Source organism: Passer domesticus, chromosome 3 (genome assembly GCF_036417665.1).
Source record: "Passer domesticus isolate bPasDom1 chromosome 3, bPasDom1.hap1, whole genome shotgun sequence".
In the NCBI taxonomy this organism is placed as follows: domain Eukaryota; kingdom Metazoa; phylum Chordata; class Aves; order Passeriformes; family Passeridae; genus Passer; species Passer domesticus.
The window spans coordinates 123231805-123250486 of record NC_087476.1 but is presented as its reverse complement, the minus strand read 5'-3'; the positions used below and the strand labels follow the sequence as shown (position 1 = coordinate 123250486).

The following is an 18682-nucleotide window of genomic DNA, read 5'->3' as shown; positions in this document are numbered from 1 at the left end:
GGCAGGGAGTCCCTTAAATAAATCACCTGGCTGTGTGGCTCTGGACCTTGCTCCTCAAGGGATGTGCGGCAGAGCAACCTCAGCACCCACCTGAAAACTGGGATGAGGCTCTGCAGCGCGGGCACAGGGTCTCTGATGGTGTCGGCACTCTGCCAGCCCTGCGCTGCCGGCACTGATCAGCCGAGGGATCTTTCCTCCCTTGGAGCGCGGCAGGCCCTCGGCGGCGCGGCCTCGTGTTGAGGCGGGCACGAGTCGCACGGTGGCGACTGCCGCCTCGCTTCCCTCAGGGCAGCGCCGGCCGGGGCTACCTGAGCGTCCCCTCAGGGCGCACCGCCCGCTCCGGCAGCGCCCCCGGCCCGCCCCGCCTCAGCCACCGAAGGGCGGGAAGGGCAGGCGGCCGCCGCCGGCCGCTGACAGGGGAAAGGTTTCACACCGCAAAAAGTGTCCCCCAAAATGCTTCCTTCTTCCTTCCACCAGCGCCGAGGAGGCGAGGAGGACCGGGCAGCGGCTGCCGTGCGGGCAGGACCCGCGCGTCCCCTCAGCGAGCGGCGGGGCGGGAAAAGCCCTCAGCCGGGAGCGCCGCTGAGGGAGCGCCGGGGCCGCCTCAGCGCGGCTCCTCCTGCTCCAGGTCGCGCTGGAAGCACCTGCGGAGCGGCGCTTCCCGAGGGACGGAGCCTCGGGGCGGCCGGAGCGCGCCGCCTCCCTCAGGCGGGGGAGCCGCGGACCCGCGGCTGCCTCCATCGCCGCCGCCACCGCCTCCTCCCGCCGGTACCTGCCGTCCCCTGCCCGTGCCATTCCCCTCCTCTGCTCCCTCCTCCTGCTGTCCCCCTCATGCATATGGATGGGCGCATGCGCCGGCCGCCCTGGGCTAGATGAAGCGGAGCGGCGGCGGCGCTCCCAGACGGGCGGGCGGCTGCGGGGCGGTGCGTGTGCTGCATGTGCGTGCGTGTGTGTGAGTGAGTGAGTGTGCGTGCGTGTGTCTCGGGGGGGCGAGGGGCTCCGCCGCAAGAAATAAAAGGACTGGGATAATAATCGCCATAATAAAACAAAAAGGAAAAAAAAAGGAGAGAGAGAGAGAAAAGAAAAGGGAAAGAAAAGAAGGGAGGCGAGAGAATAAGGCGGATAAAAGGAGGCCGGGCTGCTTTGCATTGAAGAGCGGGGCGCTATTGAAAGCGCTTGAAAAGCGGCGTTGTCCGGCGCGGGTGCGCCGCGGTATATTAGAGCGGGGCGGCGGCGGCGGCAGCAGCAGCGGCGCCTCCTCCTCCTCCACCAGCTCCTCCGCCTCCTTCTTCTCCTCCTCCTCCCTCTGGCCCTCCCCGTCCCGTCCCGTCCCGACGCGGAGCGAGCGGCGGCGGCGGCCCTGCAGGCGGGCGGGCGGGCAGCGCGGCGGCGGCATGCGTGCGCCCCGGCGGGCAGCCGCGGCGGCGTGCTCCATCCTCACCCTGCTCCTGGCGCTGCGGGCCCAGGTACGTACCGGGCACGGCCTCGCCGCTCTCCGCGGCGCTTGCGGGTCTGCCGGAGCCCGGACGGGCGTGCTGCACGGCTCCTCCGGCCGGAGCGGGGCTGCTGCCCTGACTTCTCTGGAGATGGCAAACGCGGGAGCGCTCCTTGCAGCGAGGCTTAATTCCTGGGAAAGAGAAACGCGATTACTGCAAACCGCTTTTATTTTCCCCAAAAAATCACTTTTTCCCCCCTTTTGTTATTATTTTTAAAAATCTGCTCAGTAGCAGCGCTGCTGGGGCGGTTAATGAGCGGGTCTGAGTCTCAGCTGGGCAGCTCCCGCCGTGCCCGGCTCAGCTGCACCCCGCCGCAGGCACAGGGCTGCTAGGCTGCCTTTCCAGCATGAGCTACATCGTTTTGCTGGGCTTGCTCCTCGCCTCTTGCACTCTTGGTTTAGTTTAGGTTTATTTCCTAACCATTTGGAAGCCTTCCTCGCGCTGTTTTTTTCGGAGCTGGCACTTAAGGTTGTTTTTTTGGCATTAATGGCGTTATTTAGTGGGGCTGATTTATGAGCCCTTCTCATGGATGTGTGATAGGGAAAAGCTTGGGGTGGTTGGCTCTGTTTTATTTTTAACATTATGCATGTGCTTCTTGAAAGCACACTTAGAATTACTTTTTCCTGTCTTCAGAGTTGTTGTAGATTGTGTTTGGGGAGAAAAGTTAGGTAACTGTCTCTTGTTTCTTTTTTTTTTCTTTCTTTTTTTTTTGGTTCGTTTGTTTTGGTTTGTTTTTTTTGTTGTGTTTTTTTTTTTTTCTTCGGTTCTTTTTTGGGATTAACAGGTGACTTTAGCGTCGGGACAGTTCGAGTTGGAGATCTTATCCATGCAAAATGTGAATGGTGAACTGCAAAATGGAAATTGCTGCGATGGCACCCGAAACCCAGGAGATAAAAAATGCACCAGAGACGAGTGTGACACCTATTTTAAAGTTTGCCTGAAGGAGTATCAATCGCGGGTCACTGCTGGCGGTCCTTGCAGCTTCGGATCCAAATCCACTCCTGTCATCGGAGGAAATACCTTCAATTTAAAGTACAGCCGGAATAATGAAAAGAACCGGATCGTTATCCCCTTCAGCTTCGCCTGGCCGGTGAGTTGCTTGAGCTGCTCTGGCTCTGTTGGATGGTGCTTGAGATGTCCTTAGCGAGCTGGGCTTTAACTTCTTGTGCCAAGGGAAGAGGGATCAGGATTTGGGAGGGAGCAGGCATCTTGGCAAGAGCGTCGGGAATCCGCAGCACAGAAATGAGTAAAATGTAGTGGTGTTTTTGTTTTTGTTCCCTGGGGCTCACAATGCGCAGCCTGTTAAATTTGAAAGTCAGATGTGCAGTGAGGGGGATCTAAATGGGTCAGGGAAGCAAACCCAGTATCTCTGCACTTTACAGCATGAATAAGTCTCTTGAGGCTTAGAAGGTCAGAAGTTCATTTTTTTTTTCTTTTTTTTTCTTAACCAGTGAAGTCTTGGGCTTAAGCCAGAAGAGCAGTGGGTTAGGGGCTGTAGAGGGATCCCGTGTGAAAAGTGTGTGTCATAGCTGGCCTCCTTCCCCGGAGCGTGTTTGGGAAGGCTTCCTGCTTCTCCCAAGGGGAAATCTCACTGCACTGCTCGGTGTGGATGGGAGCTGCTCTTGCTGTTCTTGGTGAAGTAGTTGCCAGCTTCTCTGGGAAGCTGGCTGTGTTTGGAGGTGCTTGTGGACTCCAGAAGCTAAGACTGAGAAAAGCCTGGCTTCAGCTTTTGGTGCGCTTCACCCACTCCTCCCCACAGCACACCTTTCCCTGGCTACCTGCCTCCTGTGGTCCAGAGATTCTGGCTTCCCTCTAGCTGTGCGCAAAACTCGGTGGCTCGAGGAGGTGGGGCTTTTTGCCAGGCACTTTTCCAGCCTTGTCCACTCTAGTAAATACTGGTCAGCCCTGTGGAGCAAAGAGATGGAGGATGGGTGACCCCTTCCTTCATCGGTGATCCTGCTTTGTTGTTGGCTGGAAAAAATACTCAGACATTGCTGCTGCTTGTTTCTTCTGGGCTGCTCAGGAGGGTTGAGGCTTTGATGGTCAGCTCTGCAGAGGGGCCCTCGGCTCCCTGCAGAGGAAGTGAGGACCATCTTTCCAAAAGGACCGTCAGGCAGGCCAGACCCACATGGGCAGGCTCCAGGCCCCCAGGCTCTGTGGACATGGACGGGTGCCGTGCCTCGGCTGGCAGGAGGTCACGGGTGTTGTGCCTGGCAGTGCTCTGTGCACTGGGGGCTCCTGTCTGGCTTTTGAGGTGCCTCTCTGGGATGTTGTGGTACGAACGCTGAACGCTCCCAAATTTCTGCTCCTAAAACTTGTATTTTGAGATCACCTAGGAAACAAAACTGTTTCCCCCCCTGCTACACACACCCCTTCTCCAAAGGCGCTGAGCAGACAATTTCCTACCAACTGCCTTGGGGTATGTTGATGCTCAGCAGTTTTGTAAATCCAGTCACCCTAACCTAGATGCCTAAGGTCATTTTTGGGAGGGGAGGAGGGCCCTGAATGTGCATGCAGGGGAGGGGTGACTCTCATTTCCTATCCTCTGCCACTATCGCAGCTGGCGAGGTGGAAGCATGCCTAGACCCTCCAAAGCTTGGCCCTTCATGGGCCGATAAGGACTGGCTGCTGGGAGGGCCTGGACTTCTGGGGGGAGGACAGCCCGCCCCAAAGCATTCCTTCTCCAGCTGTGGTGTAGACACCCTCTCTGTGGTCCTGCCGCAAGTGCTGCAGGCAGCCGTGTGCTCTTCAAGTGTCCTGTGCTGCCTCCTACCTGCCTCCGCTGTCAGCCGGGACTTGTGGAATATCCAGGGCTGAAAGAGGCACAAGGCAGAAATTAAGTCTCCGTTTTTAAGGAGATAGTATTACAAAGTACAATAGCAGAGTTAACAAAAGTATTATTCTCTGTTGGAAGTACAAGTCTATCCTTTATTTCTTTCTCTTTTCTTTCTCTTTTTTTCCCCCCCTAACATGAAATGAGATAAAACTGTTATCAAATATGCCATCAAAGGGATAAAGGGCTTTGTAAAAATCTGAGGTATTTGAAGCTCTGCCAATGGCTGTAGTGCTTGTGTTGCAGATTTTGACTTTTGTCAGAGAAGTCAGGTACATCAAGGATTTTTTTTAAACTAGCTCCCAGTAACCTGACTGCCTTGAATCTATAGGTATGCGTATAAAAATGGTGTGAAAACTAAACATGTTCCTTCTAGCAGCCTCTCTCTTCATAGGGTTGGGAAGGGAAATCTGTGTGTAGAGGGTGGGTTTGGGGGTGGGGACCCTGGGAGAAGTCTCTTAAGCTTGCCTGCATCTTAGCAAAAGAAATGCTTCTATTGTCCTGCTGAATCTCATTCAGCACTGGAATCTTGGAGCAGCAGCAGCAGCAAAACTCCAGTGCAACCTTTGAAATGGGTAAAACTCAACAACTTGAGACGCTTGGTTCATAAGCCTGGGATTTTGGAATAAGCTCTTGCATTTTCCCAGGCAGAAATGCACTTTTTGAGATGCTGATGATAGTCTGTGTGCAATTATCAAGCCTGCTTCCCAGCTTTAGCTTCCACAGGACACAGCTTTTATGCTAGCCATTGTGACTTCCAAATGGCATTTGAACAAAAGAATATCTAATGTGGCAAAGCTCTTATTTGTACTAAAATTGTGTACACAAATCATTTCAGGCATTTTCAAAGCTCTACGGATAAAGTAGTAAACTTAATTTAGTCAGCTCTAATCTGATGCTGAAATTTCAGAACTTAAAAAACTCTTTAGGTGGCTGAATACTCTTGACTTCAGTAAGAGCTTGAGATTAGCATTGCATTTACCCATGTGGCTGATCATGAGAGGTATCTTTGAATACATTCAGCTGAAAATTATAGTAGAGGTAATAAGAGCTAAACCAAAGTGTTAATCATATTGCACTTGAAAATTCATGCCCTTCTCTGGATTGTGTTCTGCTCTGAGGGAGGCTTTTCTTGGATGTTCCAGCTTGAGTCAGTAGCAACATTCAGAAGTCTTGTTGCCTTGACTACTTAAAAAAAATTAAAAAGAACAAGCCTCTTCCCATGTCAAGCTGCCCCCTTATGCCATTTGTGAAAAATAGTTGCATTGCATTAGAGGCCTTTATTCATGATGCAGGAGAGGAAGGGGAGAGAATGGGGCGCTTTAAAAGTATTGTTAGAGGGGGCTTGCAGTTGTAATGTAGATTCGAAGTGTCAGGGTCTTATTAATAACTTATGGGGTTTGCTCTTGTCAGTTTTGATACGTTCCCCTGTGAGTAATGGGTGTGGAGATGGTGGGCCATAAATTAATTTAAGTGATGGGAGGTTTGAGTAAGTTGCTAGGAAACAGGGCAGCAGCCCAGCATAAAGGAACTGGAGTGGATCAGAAAGCTGCCCCTGCAGTAGCTGGTAATTCTTCAGTGCATTGAGACAATAGTGATGATGATTAAAAAAAGTAAAATGCACCAAGGCTTGCTTCTTACATTCATTTTGAGACTTCACTGACTTTCTTGACAGGCAAGCTTGGCTTTATGAAGCTGTATAAAAAAGTATGGAACAAAAGCATTTCCATGTTCCACTTGTCAAAGAGTTCTGTCTGAACAAGTTTGGTTCCAAGGCAGACACATGCTCTTCTCTCACATGAATCAAACCTCTGGCCTTTCTTAAAGAACCCCAAGTGTGGTGTGTGCTGCACCTTGAAGGGAGCTGAGCATCAATTAACTAAGCAACACTTAACCCTACACTTTGCTTTTATGTAAAGAAAGATCTTTTGGGGGTTTGGCGAGACTGAGTAAGAAGGTCAAACTTGGCAATTCCTTTGGTATGCATAGCTCTAATTTCAAACAGCTTGTTTATCCCAAAATTATGCTCCTTGTAATTATTTAATATTGGGGCCAATTGCACCAACACACCAGGAAACTACTGAGGTGGAAAAAAACCCTCCAGCATCTCAGTGAGTTTAGCATAAAATACAATTTAAAAGAGTTTTGAACATCTTTAAAATAAAAATAGTCAACCTAAAAATAATTAAATAGCCAGCCTAGCCCCTTTTTCATGACAAATCTTAGTGGTCCTGATTCCTGATGATGTAAAATATGTTTTCTGGGTAGGCATTGGGCATTGTTTTTTGTGGCTACAGAGACACAGTAAAAAAGCTTTAGTGTTTTTTAAGTTTTGTGAACTTAATCCCTCTCTCTTAACACAAGAGGTGTCCAAAATACTAATCTGCAGCTGATATTAAAGTAACAGCCTTTTGAATCTGAGAAAAAATATCACTATACTCACCTGCTTTATTTTCTCTTTTAAGCCCTGTATGTTACAGTTGTAACACTAAAATTCGGCTTTTGATTTTGTTTCTTCTCTCCCTCCAGTTAACTTCTTGAAAACTTATAGAAGCAAATGCTAGATTATTGTTCAAGCTTTTCTTGAACAATGCATGACAAGTCATCTTGGAGCATGGGCAGATCAGAAGAAATTTTTATAATAACAAGATGCATATTAATCAAATCCATGCTCTGTCATTTGTTGTTGATTAATAATATAAGAATAAATCTTAGCACTCAACGTGTAATGTTTTGCCTAGGATAACTATTCAAAACAGAGCTGGGAGTATTAAGTGACATCTAAAGCATAATTAGCATCACAAGGCTGTTTTTTTCCCAGGACTGGAGAAAAGTGATGCAGCCATTCAGAGGTTTTGGACTTCTTATATGTTTAAAGAGGTTTTTTTTGTCTTCCAGACAGTTCAGAGCTTCATCTTCATGGTAAATCCATTTGACTATATTAACATAATGTGTCTAAAAATAAATCCTCATCTTGCCTGTTCCAGAATTTTTGTTCTTGTTATAATAAAGGCCTGCTCCAGTTTAACTTCAGTGGCAGCTGGATTGGGCTTGACACTGAAGCTTATTCCTAAACTTTCTCAGGCTACACACATCCAGCACTGTCAGCTTGTTTATGCAGCTGGAAGTCAGCGTGGCTGAAAATGAATTGCAAAAATTCGATGCTTTATGCTTAAAGTTGCAGTTCAGTCAAGGAAACATCGCTTCCCAGTGGGCTGCAGGCTGCAGTAGAAGTCAGCTGGTTCTAAAGCTGCTGAACCTGGGTCTGAGCTGTTTGTTCCAGCTTCACTCCCGCAGTTCTGATGCCCTGCGAAGCAAAAGCCTTAAGCTACAGTTCTTAAAAGTACTTCTCTGTAGATAAGGAGAGGTATCTCAGTAGATAACACAAATGACACGATTGGTTTTGGAAACTGAAACTAAGCTTGCCTTTGAATTTCTCTAGATGAACAGAAATTTTATGTGTTAATTGACTCAGTTATAATAATTGAACTGGTAACCCCTGTGTTTTAACACAAGGAAAGATGTCAAAACTAGAAGCTGTTGCATTTGTTCCTTGTTAGTCTGTGGAGCTCATGGTTCTGTGGTCACTATTCTGCAGCGTAAATTACACTCATTATTCTTGTAGTGTTCAGAAGAAACTGCAAAAAGTGGATAGAAGTGGTTAAAGTGGTTTGTAAATAGTCAAACATCCAGAGTCCTTTACCAGCTCAACCCAGTTCTTAGGCACTTAGGTAAATAAGTAGAAAGGCTTCTTGTTCAGGCTTGCTCCATGTGAACCTGACTGTTTTGCTTGGCTGGCTACTAGGTATTCTGTCTATTAACCTTGCCACCCTTTTGTAACTGGTGCATTTAATTATCAGTGGGATGCTTTAAACAGGTAGGGGGACTGATAAGGGCAGGTAATCTGCTTGTTGGGGAAGGTTGAAAGCAACCATTGACATTTTGGCCTATCTGCTGCTCTTTGACAAGTGGGGCTCCGTGAGAAAATAACTCCGTAACTAGATAAGGTGCAGATTAAAATGCTGCTGTTGTATGAGGCACCCTGGTAGGTGAGATCACTTGAAATCATTAGTTTAAAAAGAGAGGAGGAAAAGGGGAAGAAGCTAGTATACTTTTTTTTACCTTTTTTTTTTTTTTTTGTTTTAAAGAAGGGGGTAGGGGGTGGAGGGAAGACCCCAAGTCTCCCCCCGAGCCCAGCACATTGTCCCGTTAATGCATGCTAGTTTTACGATTGGAATACATTGTAGTCCGGCCACCCAGACAGAGGCATTGACTGCTAATATTAACCAAGAACAATAGTGTGGCCATACTGACTGCAGTGAGGATTACAGAACATAATGGGGCCTATCCAAAAATAATGCTAATACAGGACAAGCAACAGGAAGCAGCAGTAGACTCAGCATTGCTCGGCTCCCAGACAAACCATGGACTTACTTCACACAATGGCAACTTCAGCACATTATGTATTCACAGGATACTCATTATTCCAGCAGGCTTGCCAGATCAGAGATCAGCCTGGTTTGCTGGATGCTTAAGCGCATGCATAGTTTGGATAGCGGTACTTTTGTGTCCTTCATCATTTGGCAGGAGGGTGGCCGTGGTGCTGCACGAAGGTCTTGACTTCGGCTGCTGCCTTCCCTTGCCAAGGCAGGACGGGGGGCAGGTCTCTCCTGGCGCTGCTGCTATGGTTCAGTTAGTTTTCGTGTCTCCTTTCTGTGGCAGTGCAGGGTTTACTGGCACATAGAGCAACAAAGGAGCTGCTCAGAATGAAGCCTAAAGGAGCAGCTGCTGTGTTTGGTGTGGGCATATTCTGATGAGGCTCTTGGCTGGGCTGCCTGCTCGGGGTTCAGCAGAGCTCTTGGCCATAGGCTTTGAGGCGTGAGAGAGATTGCCATGGCTTGGGCTGTGTTTATATTCACCGGGTTGAGGGAGTAACAGCTCTGTAGGGTGTTGTCTTGTCCTTACGTAGACTGTCCCAAAGAAGAGCTTCCTGATGATGTTCCATTTCACAAAAGGTTAAGAGGGTTAGGTGGCTTTCCTCCTTTTCTGGAGTATGTTCGCATATCCTCTGGGTGAGGAGCCAGTTGCCTTTAACTCCTTTGAAGGACATTCAGTTGTCAAAGTTGACCGACCGTGGCACAGTTGTGTTGTCATCGTGGAGTGACAGTCCTGGTGATGGTCAGAGGAAGTGGGTTTGTGGCTAGCTTTAACCCTGCTCAGAGATGCCCTCCTCCCTGGGCACGCTGAAACGTGCCTCAGTTTCCCTGTTGCACGTGTCACAGCTGGGCACCTGTGGCCGGCTGTGCCGTGTCCTCAGCGCCCGCCCTGGTGCAGACAGGGTGTGTGTGAGCTCGGTTCTCAGGCGGTGCTCGCAGCTGTGCAGAGCGTGAGGAGAAGGCGGCTGGGCTTAACCTGCTCTCCTTGTTTGGCAGAGGAGGAGCAGGCGCAGCGCTCTGAATGCAAAACTTCCCACTGCATTTGTCTAGTCATGGTTTCACATGCTCAGCAAGGCTCTTGCATGCTCTAACCACAGGGGTAGGAGGGAAAGGAGTTAGACGGGTTGCGAGCCCTTTGAAAACGGAGGCAGCACTTCGCTGAGGAGCCGGATGTTTTAATCTTGCTCTGGCCCACTGACTCGCAGAGTGCCTTCAGAAGCCTGAGTACAAAAGCACCTCCTTTGGGTGGATGTCTGGATGAAGGGAGGGAAGAGGATAATCAAGCAGAGAGCTTTAAACACCTGTTTACCTGCAGCTGCCAGGATTCATTTAAATAACCAGAAAGGAGGTTGCATTGCCCTTTGAGATCCTTAGAAGAGACAATTTCTGGTGAGTTTTGGGTCTGCACAGTCTCTTGAGCTGTACTATCAGTGGATCAAGACACAGTGTCGTGTCATTGAGGAAAACAGCTCTTGCACACTGATGCTTGCTTTGTTTCTTGGAGAGTGAACTTAACCATTTCCATCCTCTCCTAGCTTCACTCACTGAAGTTCTGCTTAAATTTGGCCATGCTGCCTTTCAGCCTCTGGACTGATCTGCAAAGTTTAAGGACTTGCTGTTCCGTTCAAGCTGCCTTTCCTCTCAAGCCAGAATCCCTGCCTTCTGGTCAAGCTCAGGTTTACAGTGGCTAATTGGGTGTGACTCTGGAAAGTTCACTGCTGCCTTGTTGCCTAGGACATCACTTTGATGGAATAAGGTGCATGATGTGGAATTCTTATGTCTAGATATATATATTTATTCAAAGATGGGCAGAGGTCATCTATGGGCATGGGAAAACTTAAACCTCCACACTGTGAGCAGTCATTCCTGAGATATCTGAATCCTTGATCTATAGAGTGGGGATGATATGCACTTCTAAAAAATCTCAACAGTGCAGCCTTGTACAGAACTGCTTTTCTGGGGGGGCTGAGGGAATTAGCTAGAGGTATGTGATAGTTGGATTGTTGAAGGGGGTTTGCTACTGGTGTGAGGCTCTGGTGTCTGTGTGGCTTTTGTTTAAAAGTGTCCCATCCTGAACACAAAGTCTTGGGTTTTTTTGGTCTTTTCCCCATGCTGAGAGGGACAGAGCCAAGGGATCAAATGCCATTCTTTATATCACCCTTTTCCAGGACAGGGACTCTTCATTTAATACATTTAGACTAAATGAGAGGGGGCAGTTGGAAACAATGGAATTGCCAGGGTAGGTCTGTCGCCTCTGCATTTTGTTTCCATCCAGTTCAGCTGAAGCATCTCCTCTCTTTTAACCAAACTCCTGTGTGGTAGTGGAAAGTGGTCACACAAGTATCTAGCAACAGTAGCACTCACAGCTAGGATTCAGCCTTTCCTTAAGGGCTAGGTGTGTTGGTAAATAGTCCTGAGAACCAGCAGGGAACTGTTGCTATGAGTTTAGACAAAATATCTTCCAAAACAATTATGCAAGGCCGAAAGGAAAACATCCTTAACTTTATTGGAAGTAGTGCTAGTTGCCATCATTCATTCTCTATATCATAATATTTTTTGTCAAGCTTGTAGTAACATGTTGAGCTTGTGCTGCTTAATGTTGGTAATTAAACCACTGAGGAAGCACCCAAGATAGTGCAATCTGCATCTGTAATATGGCTCGGGAGTTCTATTCTGGTTTTGTTTGTTTGTTTTGGTTCTTTCTTTTTTTTTCACCACTGACTTGTGCAAGGATTTTTTAAATCTGTTTTAAGCAGTGTTAGATGACTGAGTTGCATTTTGGTTTATTTGATTTTCAGAGTTTCTTTCAGGTTGTCAGACTTGGTCTAGAATAGAAACAAGTAACATATAACTTTTCATGAAATATTAACCAAAAATGGTTCAGGCCAATGGAGCCTCTGCATAGAAGTTTGAGCGCATGTCTTGGCTTGCCCAGCTTTGCTTACTTTTGGAAGCATTTTCCCACAGTTATCAGTGAACAGAATGGAGTCCTGGTCTGCTTTGAATATGAAACATATTTAGGCTATACAGCAAGCCAGTGTCCATCACAAACTGGGTTTTCATTCAGAGCCTCATGCTGTGTCCAGTCGTGAGAAAGCAGTCTGCTCCAACTCTTGTTCTCTTTTTTCTTTTTTTTTTTCTCCTTTTTTGTTTCCTCTCCTCTTCAGAAATCTGAGGTCTGCCTTACCCCTGTGCACCTTGTAGCAGCTCACTCTCGGAACTGTATTTTGGTCTCTGTTACAGAGGCACTGCAGACCAGAAATGAGCAGCCTGTGACTGAACATGGACACAATTAAGGAGAAATAAACCTTGCAGTGCACAGTTGCTATGGCAAAGCATCAACACTCTTCACAGAATTTTTATTTGCCGTATTATTGTTCTGCTCTCCAGATAGATGTTACATTTGTTGCCTTATCTGTAGTTATATTTTTTTACTTTTCAAGTAATATTTTTTGCTTATTTTTCCTCAGCTTTTTTTTTCTTCCCCCCTTCTGGAGAGGAGGTGTTTTGTTTTGGTTTTTAATCATTGTGTAAGTTTGGATGTGGCTGGCTAAATGGCAACTTTGAAAGATACAGCCTGGATAATAATATCTCGGGTAGAGCTGGAGGAGGAGGAGGAGATGTTTTAATGGGTCTTGTTCTCAAGTTAGGATTGAAGATAAAGGTGGCTTAGATGTAATAGCTGGCATCTTTCCAGCCCGTGGAGTCACTTCAGTCAGTTTATGCTTATGATTATTATTGCTGGAGTGCTACAGAGCTCATTGGCAGCTTGGAGCATCTGTAGAAGGGACACGGGTGGAGAGCGCGGCTTCCCTTTCCCTGCTCTTCCAAGGAGGCTGATCTCAGCCTTTGTTTTACAGTGCTTCTCTCTCACCCCACCCCCTTCCACATCCATCAGTCCTTCCCTCCGTTACCTGATACTTGTGGGAGCTGCGATGGCCCTCGTGCAGACAAAGCTTTCAAAGGGGGTGCTGAAAAGCAAAGTCCCTGGAGATTGCCCTGTCAAGGCAGGGCACAGTAATCTTAGCAACACTTCTTGCTTTCAGGATGGCTGGGGGAAGGGACATCGAGACTATTTTTCCGTAACTAAAATTCTTTTGAAGCAGTTTTTGAGAGGGGGGTTTGGTTTGGGGGTTTTTGGTGCTGCTGTGCTATCCCACTGCTTTCTGTCTTCCATGTGCAATTGTCCCACATGCTTTATTTCGGCTGGAGTGCAGTGTCAAAAGCTGTACTTCCTGGTTAAGTACATAAGATGCTTTAATGATAACAAAGATGAGCTACCCAAGGTGAAAGGTCTTCTAAGTCAGACTGGATAAGGTAGCTTACGGGGTTTCAAGAAGATCATGTTTGTCTCAAGCATAATCTTTTACCTATTTCTGTGTTCAAGTATCTGCTTTGGGGTAGAGACCAGAATTTTTCTAATTACAATTGTTGGCAGGTTTTTTTCCTTTCCCTTAGTCGTGTGTGGCTTTGAAACTAACTTTTATTTCTCTTTTGCAGAGATCCTACACATTGCTTGTTGAGGCCTGGGATTACAATGATAACTCCACAAGTAAGTATTCCTTCCTCTGCGTATTTAGTTCTGACACCTCTGTGTCCCGGGCACTGAAAGGCCTCTGGGAACCTCACCGGCTTGCTGTGAGTTAGAGCACAAGGAGAGGGAAAAGCTCTCCCCCAGACAGCTTGGAGCAGTTCTCCAGACCCTGCAGCAGCCTGTCTCACTCACATTGCCTGCAGAGGGTGAGTAGCTTGCTCACCTAGGCACCAACAGTGTGATGCCTAAAAATAGATGCAGTTAATTCCTTCTTTCTCCTCTGGGAGAGTAAAAGCCAAAGGATTTATTCAGGTTTCTTTCTTTGACATTTTTGGTCTTGTTTTGTTCTTTTTAATTAGGACCAATATTCAGAAGCCCAAGTCTTGTTCACCTGACACCTCTCTATAAACTAAGCACTTCTCAAAACTGAATGTACTGCTTTAAAGAAAGAAAACAACTTAAAATCTGCATAAGACTTGATATCCGTATCCATCTAATGACTGTAGATGAGAAAGAGGAGTTACTACAAGCTCTTCCTTGGGACTTGGATGTCTGGGGGTTTATATGCAGGGGCTGAAAAAATATTTACCAGACACCACCTGGTAGGGCTGGCTGAAAATCAAGGGTGGGGATCTTTCTCCTGGAATGTCTCTGGTTGGTTTCAGAACCATTCTGCTCAGCTTTTCCCGTGGCTAGAGGAAGCTGCACAGGGTCTCTTGGCACATGAGCTGCTCTGCTTTTTGCCTGCTGTTACTGAAGGAGGTGGACAAAATCAGGTCTATTTCAACCTAGGGCTTTAACAGTGTGTGTGTGGTAAAAGCCACAGGAGAGAGTGCGAATCTCAACTCATAAAGCTGTTGTTGACACCAACAGGCCTTTCCTTCAGCAAGGAAGCAGCAGCACTGGGGTCCATCTTACAGAAATCTTACAGCAGCTTCTTGTGCTCTGCTTTGGAGTGCCAAGGTGGCAGCCATGCAGGAGTGAAATGGGCTTCACGCCTTGTGAGAGAAAGGCCTTGGAGAAGTGTGCACAGTGCTGTGCTTTTATGTTTTAATTGGTGAGGAGTGCATAGCTTGGGAACTACTCTGTGTAGATCTGCCCCTTATATTTTTTTACATGTACATGGGGTGTCTTGTTAATTCTTCATGCCAGAAAAGCAGTTGTTGCTTGAACTAAGTCATGTGGCATGTTAGGGGTAGCCACAACAGCCTCATACAGCACTGCTGCAGTACCTGCAGTGATTTCAGACTCTGTCCCAGCACAGTCATGGAGCAGTGGCTGGGGGATTTCTTGGATATAGAGTGTTATATGGAGGAGAAGAAAGTAGATGCTGCAGCAGCAGTGAAATATTAAAAATGGAAGATGCCTGAATTCAAAATGAAATTCTTGTTTATAGTAGGATCTGAGAGTTGTTTCAGACTGGGTCTCTGCCACTTTTACTATTATTAGAGCTCATCTTTTTTCATGAAACAACTTCATTTCCAAAGCTACACAATGAACCCTTTCTTTGCTTTCATGTTCTGGAAGTACAATTGTCTTCAGACAAAATTGCCTCATTTCTCAGCAGTGCATTTGACCAAGTACAGACATGCTCTTGCATATGTTCCTGATCTGCATTCCTGCTCCAGCTCTGCTGTCACTTACCCATCTGTAGGTCACTCCAGTCGCTGCACTGCACAAAACTTCTCCTTTGTGCTGCATGGCTTGACTGTCAGCTTTCCCAGAGCTGCAGAGTAAGGCTTGAAGAACTAGTTAAGAAAACAATTAGAACTAAACAATTGTCATCGTATAATGAGAAGAGAGGGGTTTTTTGATGTCCAGGATTTTCTTTTGCCACTGAATCGTAAAGACCCCGTGAGAGCTCTCAACAATAAAAGTGGGTTTAGTGGCCTTGTGTGGCTTTTCAATAGCTCTGAAAGCATCCTCTGATCAATGCAGTTGTTAGAAGATCCTCGAGTGGATGCTTCCTTCTCCCCTCTACATTCCTCTCCTCCTACGTTCGCTTTACCACATATTCTCTCTTGTCTCACTTCCAAGAGTGGCTTGCAGTTAAAATCTGGCCCTGTTGAAGTTGATGAGAATTGTGCTTTGTTGGAGCCAAGATTCAACTCAAATGGTTTTCTTACTCTGCTTCTTGTCTGGTTGCCATCTTGCTACTGTTGCTTCATACATAAAGCTAATGGGCTGACATTGCATCTCAAACTATGTCAAAGAGCTATTGTAAATTACTGGTATCAGTTGCATGTGAATTCCAGGCGGGCATAAGAGACTTCACAATGTAAACCAAGCCGTGGCTGGAAGTTGTCTGAAACAAAGACTTTCAAAAATAACTGTGCTGTCCTTGGCCACCCAAACTGCTCAGAGAAGTCTGGGCTTTTTCTGTTGTTGTTTTTGCTTCCTGATGCTGCATAGTTATAATTTCCAGGCATTGGCGCACTGAAAGGCAAAGGTGGGCAGTCAAAATAGCTCATTTCCTTGTGTCTAAAACCTTTGATACAGTTGCCCACTGAATAAAAAGAGGGATTTAGAGCTTTGAAGTGTAGCCACAAGAAGTGAATAACACCAACAGTCTCTGACAGTGAAGTGTGGAGCGGAAGCCCGAGGTGTACAGAAAGCCTCTCTCTTCCACTTCATCAGTTTCTAATGGGTTAATGCTTCCTCTAACCTTTCCATCAAAGCATGGGGTTCTGAGTCAGATGAAGGCAGTGGAGTTCAGAAGATCCCTTTGTCTCAAGCCTGGCTGACTGCTGCTTTTTATTTACTTAACCATTCTGCTGTGTGGGGATTGCTTCCTATAAAACTGAAACGGTGGCTGGTGCGGCTAAGAATGGCAGGGCTGTTGCAATGCCTCCCCTGGAGTCTGGGTCAGCACCCTTGTGTAAGTGCACACTGACAGGTGGGAATAGGCGAGGGTGGAGGAGCTCTTGTACAAGAAGGAACATGCCAGCGCTTCATTGTGAAAACTGTGGGTGCTGGCTAATGGAATAATGGAAAGGGAGCTCAAACCCGAGAGACTGCGCTTGAATTCAGGTGGATGGGGGTAGCTTGAAAATGTGTATCCAATGGAAGACATTTTATCCATGAGCCAGAGAGAAACTGCAGCTGGGTTTCATCTGAGCACCTGCAAAAAAAGATGAAGTCCAGTGGACTTAAAAGGGTGTTTCTGTTTGAGTTTAGGCTGTGGTTAAGGTCTCCAGAGAGCTGATGGCTGGAGTGAGAGGTCATAGATGTACAGCAAGGACAAGCTTCCTGATGAGCTGGCAGATAGGAGAAGAGTGAAAGCAGGGGCAGAAGGAAAGATCACTTTTTCAAGGCAACTCCCTTTCTAGTGCCAAGGACTGAAATAGTTGTCAGTGGTATGTTCCCAAGGGGGAACAGGAAAAGACTGGAAAAGCAAGAATGATTGTGGGGGTGGAGGTGGGGGGGCTGGTTCGCAAAACTAAATTGAGTGTCGTTCTCCTTCTGCCACTTACAGGAGAGGATAAAGTTGTTCCACTCCCAAGGAGCAGGATGTCTTTACGCACACTTGGTGTTTGGGAAGTGCCTTTGCTTTCCAGCTGTGCTGTGGATGGAGTGTAATCTTGGCAAGTGCAGCAGAGCCATCTCCAGCACGCATGAGTGGAACTGTAATTGCCAGACTAGCCCCATTCAAGAGGAGCAGATATGCATCTGCTTAAGTACCTCTTAGAATTAGTCAATAATCTTGCTGATGAGATCTAAGAGCCTTACACCTGCACGGCACAGAGCGTGATATTGCTCTGGATGTACCAGTATGGAAAGGTCCTTAGGCATCCACATTACCTGTGAATGGGATTTAAATTAATAAAGGCCTGCCTGCATTTGAAAGTCTGACACATAGTTGTGGAGTTGGGGGCTTAGTGCCAGTGAATAATAAAAACTGATTTAAATGGAAAAATACTATAGAACAAGAAATACCAGAAGGTGAATAAGAAGTTGTTGCCCTTAATTTCACACTGTAAACACATAATGAATGCTATAGTCTTAAGTCACAAATACCCCCAAAAATGGGCAGATGCTCACAACCTCTGAGTATTGGCACTCTTGTGTGGCTGTGCAGCAAGAGCTTTGACTTCATTCTAAACTGCAGACAAGCAGGCAGGACCCAGTGGTGGATCCATAATGGGTATCTGAGGCTTGAGAAGCCTGTCAGGAAGTTCTTTACTGAAAACTGCAAATCAAAGGTCCTTAGCAATACATTTTAAAGTATCTTGGATTAAAAACTGCCCATGTGTCATCTTATGGCTTTAGTAGCGACTTCATTAGTCTTCAGCTCTGCCTTGTGTAAAATCCCAGAAGGTTCTTTTGTAGTTGTTGGAAGAACAAGCAGCATATCAGTACATTTTAATTCTTAACACTCAGAGGTGCCAGTACTTCACATGCTGCTAACACATCGCTGGCAAACTGCCTTCCTACCTCAGATTCTCCTGTCGCTGGATTATGCTCCCATGTACTCACTGCTGGTTTTGAACTCCGTCTGCGAGGATATTTTGGCTGTTTTACGATAAACTTTCACTCAGCAGTCAAGTGCAGGGTAGCAGCAGGTCGTAAGGCAGTGTCAGATCGTTTGAGTCACAAGACCTGGACTACAAAGTGAAATACCACAGATATATACAATGTTCCAAGCAAATGTGAAATATTATTATTTCAAGCCATAATTTAGACAGTTGTATGGCTCTGAAAGCCAGAAGACTTTTGCTAGAACTAAATGTCAAGTGCAAACCTAAACTTTGAAATGCTCTGTAGAGAGGAAGGGGATCTATAGCACATATATGCAGTAGTTTGAGTCTTCTGCTTTGAGCTCTGGTTGTCTTGACTTTGTACTCTCAGCTGCTGTCTGAAGACAGGACTTCCATTGTATTTCTCAGCCAAAATCTGGTGTGATTGCAGATGTCATCTGAATGCTGGAGTTGGTAGTTTTCAATTTAGTGTTTGCACATATGGAAAAGGCTGCAGATCTTTTGCAGTGCCTGTGTTCAGCCTGTAGACGTGGCTTTATTAGGCTATTGTAGTATGTTGTTTTTGTAAATGCTCCAGTTGAAAATAGACCTAGTGCCACTAATGGAGGAGCAGGGGAAAACACATTTTGTACCAGTCTGTTGGAGCTGAATTTTCTTTAGTCATGAATTGTATGAATTCTTAGTGGATGCCCTTACACTGCAAAAGGGGTAAACGATTGGCAGTAGCTGAACATTCCCTCTGGATTTCAGGCTTGGTTCAGTTGGATAATGCTGCATGGTGTTTCAGTTAATGGTTTGTAGCTCCAGGGCAGCCTTATCTGACTGTCTGAAACAGAAAGTTAATAAAACCAACTGGCTGCCTCAGAGAGTCTTGCCTGTGAAGCTGGAGAGCTGTGATGTGGGAG

At 46.7% G+C, this 18682-nt stretch overlaps 2 protein-coding genes across 29 annotated transcripts in view; one reads left to right on the top strand and one right to left on the bottom strand.

Annotated features, from left to right (window-relative positions):
• SLX4IP (SLX4 interacting protein) overlaps positions 1-18682 on the bottom strand; it is a 423033-nt gene that overhangs the window by 310068 nt on the left and 94283 nt on the right. For 24 of the 28 annotated variants that reach the window (XM_064415748.1, XM_064415754.1, XM_064415749.1 and 21 more), the window contains 3 exons: positions 6773-17903; positions 4270-4309; positions 1475-1627 (listed from right to left, as the gene is read on the bottom strand). The gene's annotated coding sequence lies outside the window, so the exon portion shown is untranslated. The remainder of the gene's footprint in view (positions 1-1474; positions 1628-4269; positions 4310-6772; positions 17904-18682) is intronic. The other 4 variants (XM_064415724.1, XM_064415727.1, XM_064415733.1 and 1 more) reach the window with 4 other exon arrangements.
• Positions 906-18682, top strand: part of JAG1 (jagged canonical Notch ligand 1) — a 35398-nt gene continuing 17621 nt past the window's right edge. Inside the window, exons 1-3 of the mRNA XM_064415708.1 lie at positions 906-1466; positions 2281-2586; positions 13266-13317. Of these exons, the coding sequence (XP_064271778.1) occupies positions 1395-1466; positions 2281-2586; positions 13266-13317 (430 nt within the window). The 5' untranslated portion in view covers positions 906-1394. The remainder of the gene's footprint in view (positions 1467-2280; positions 2587-13265; positions 13318-18682) is intronic.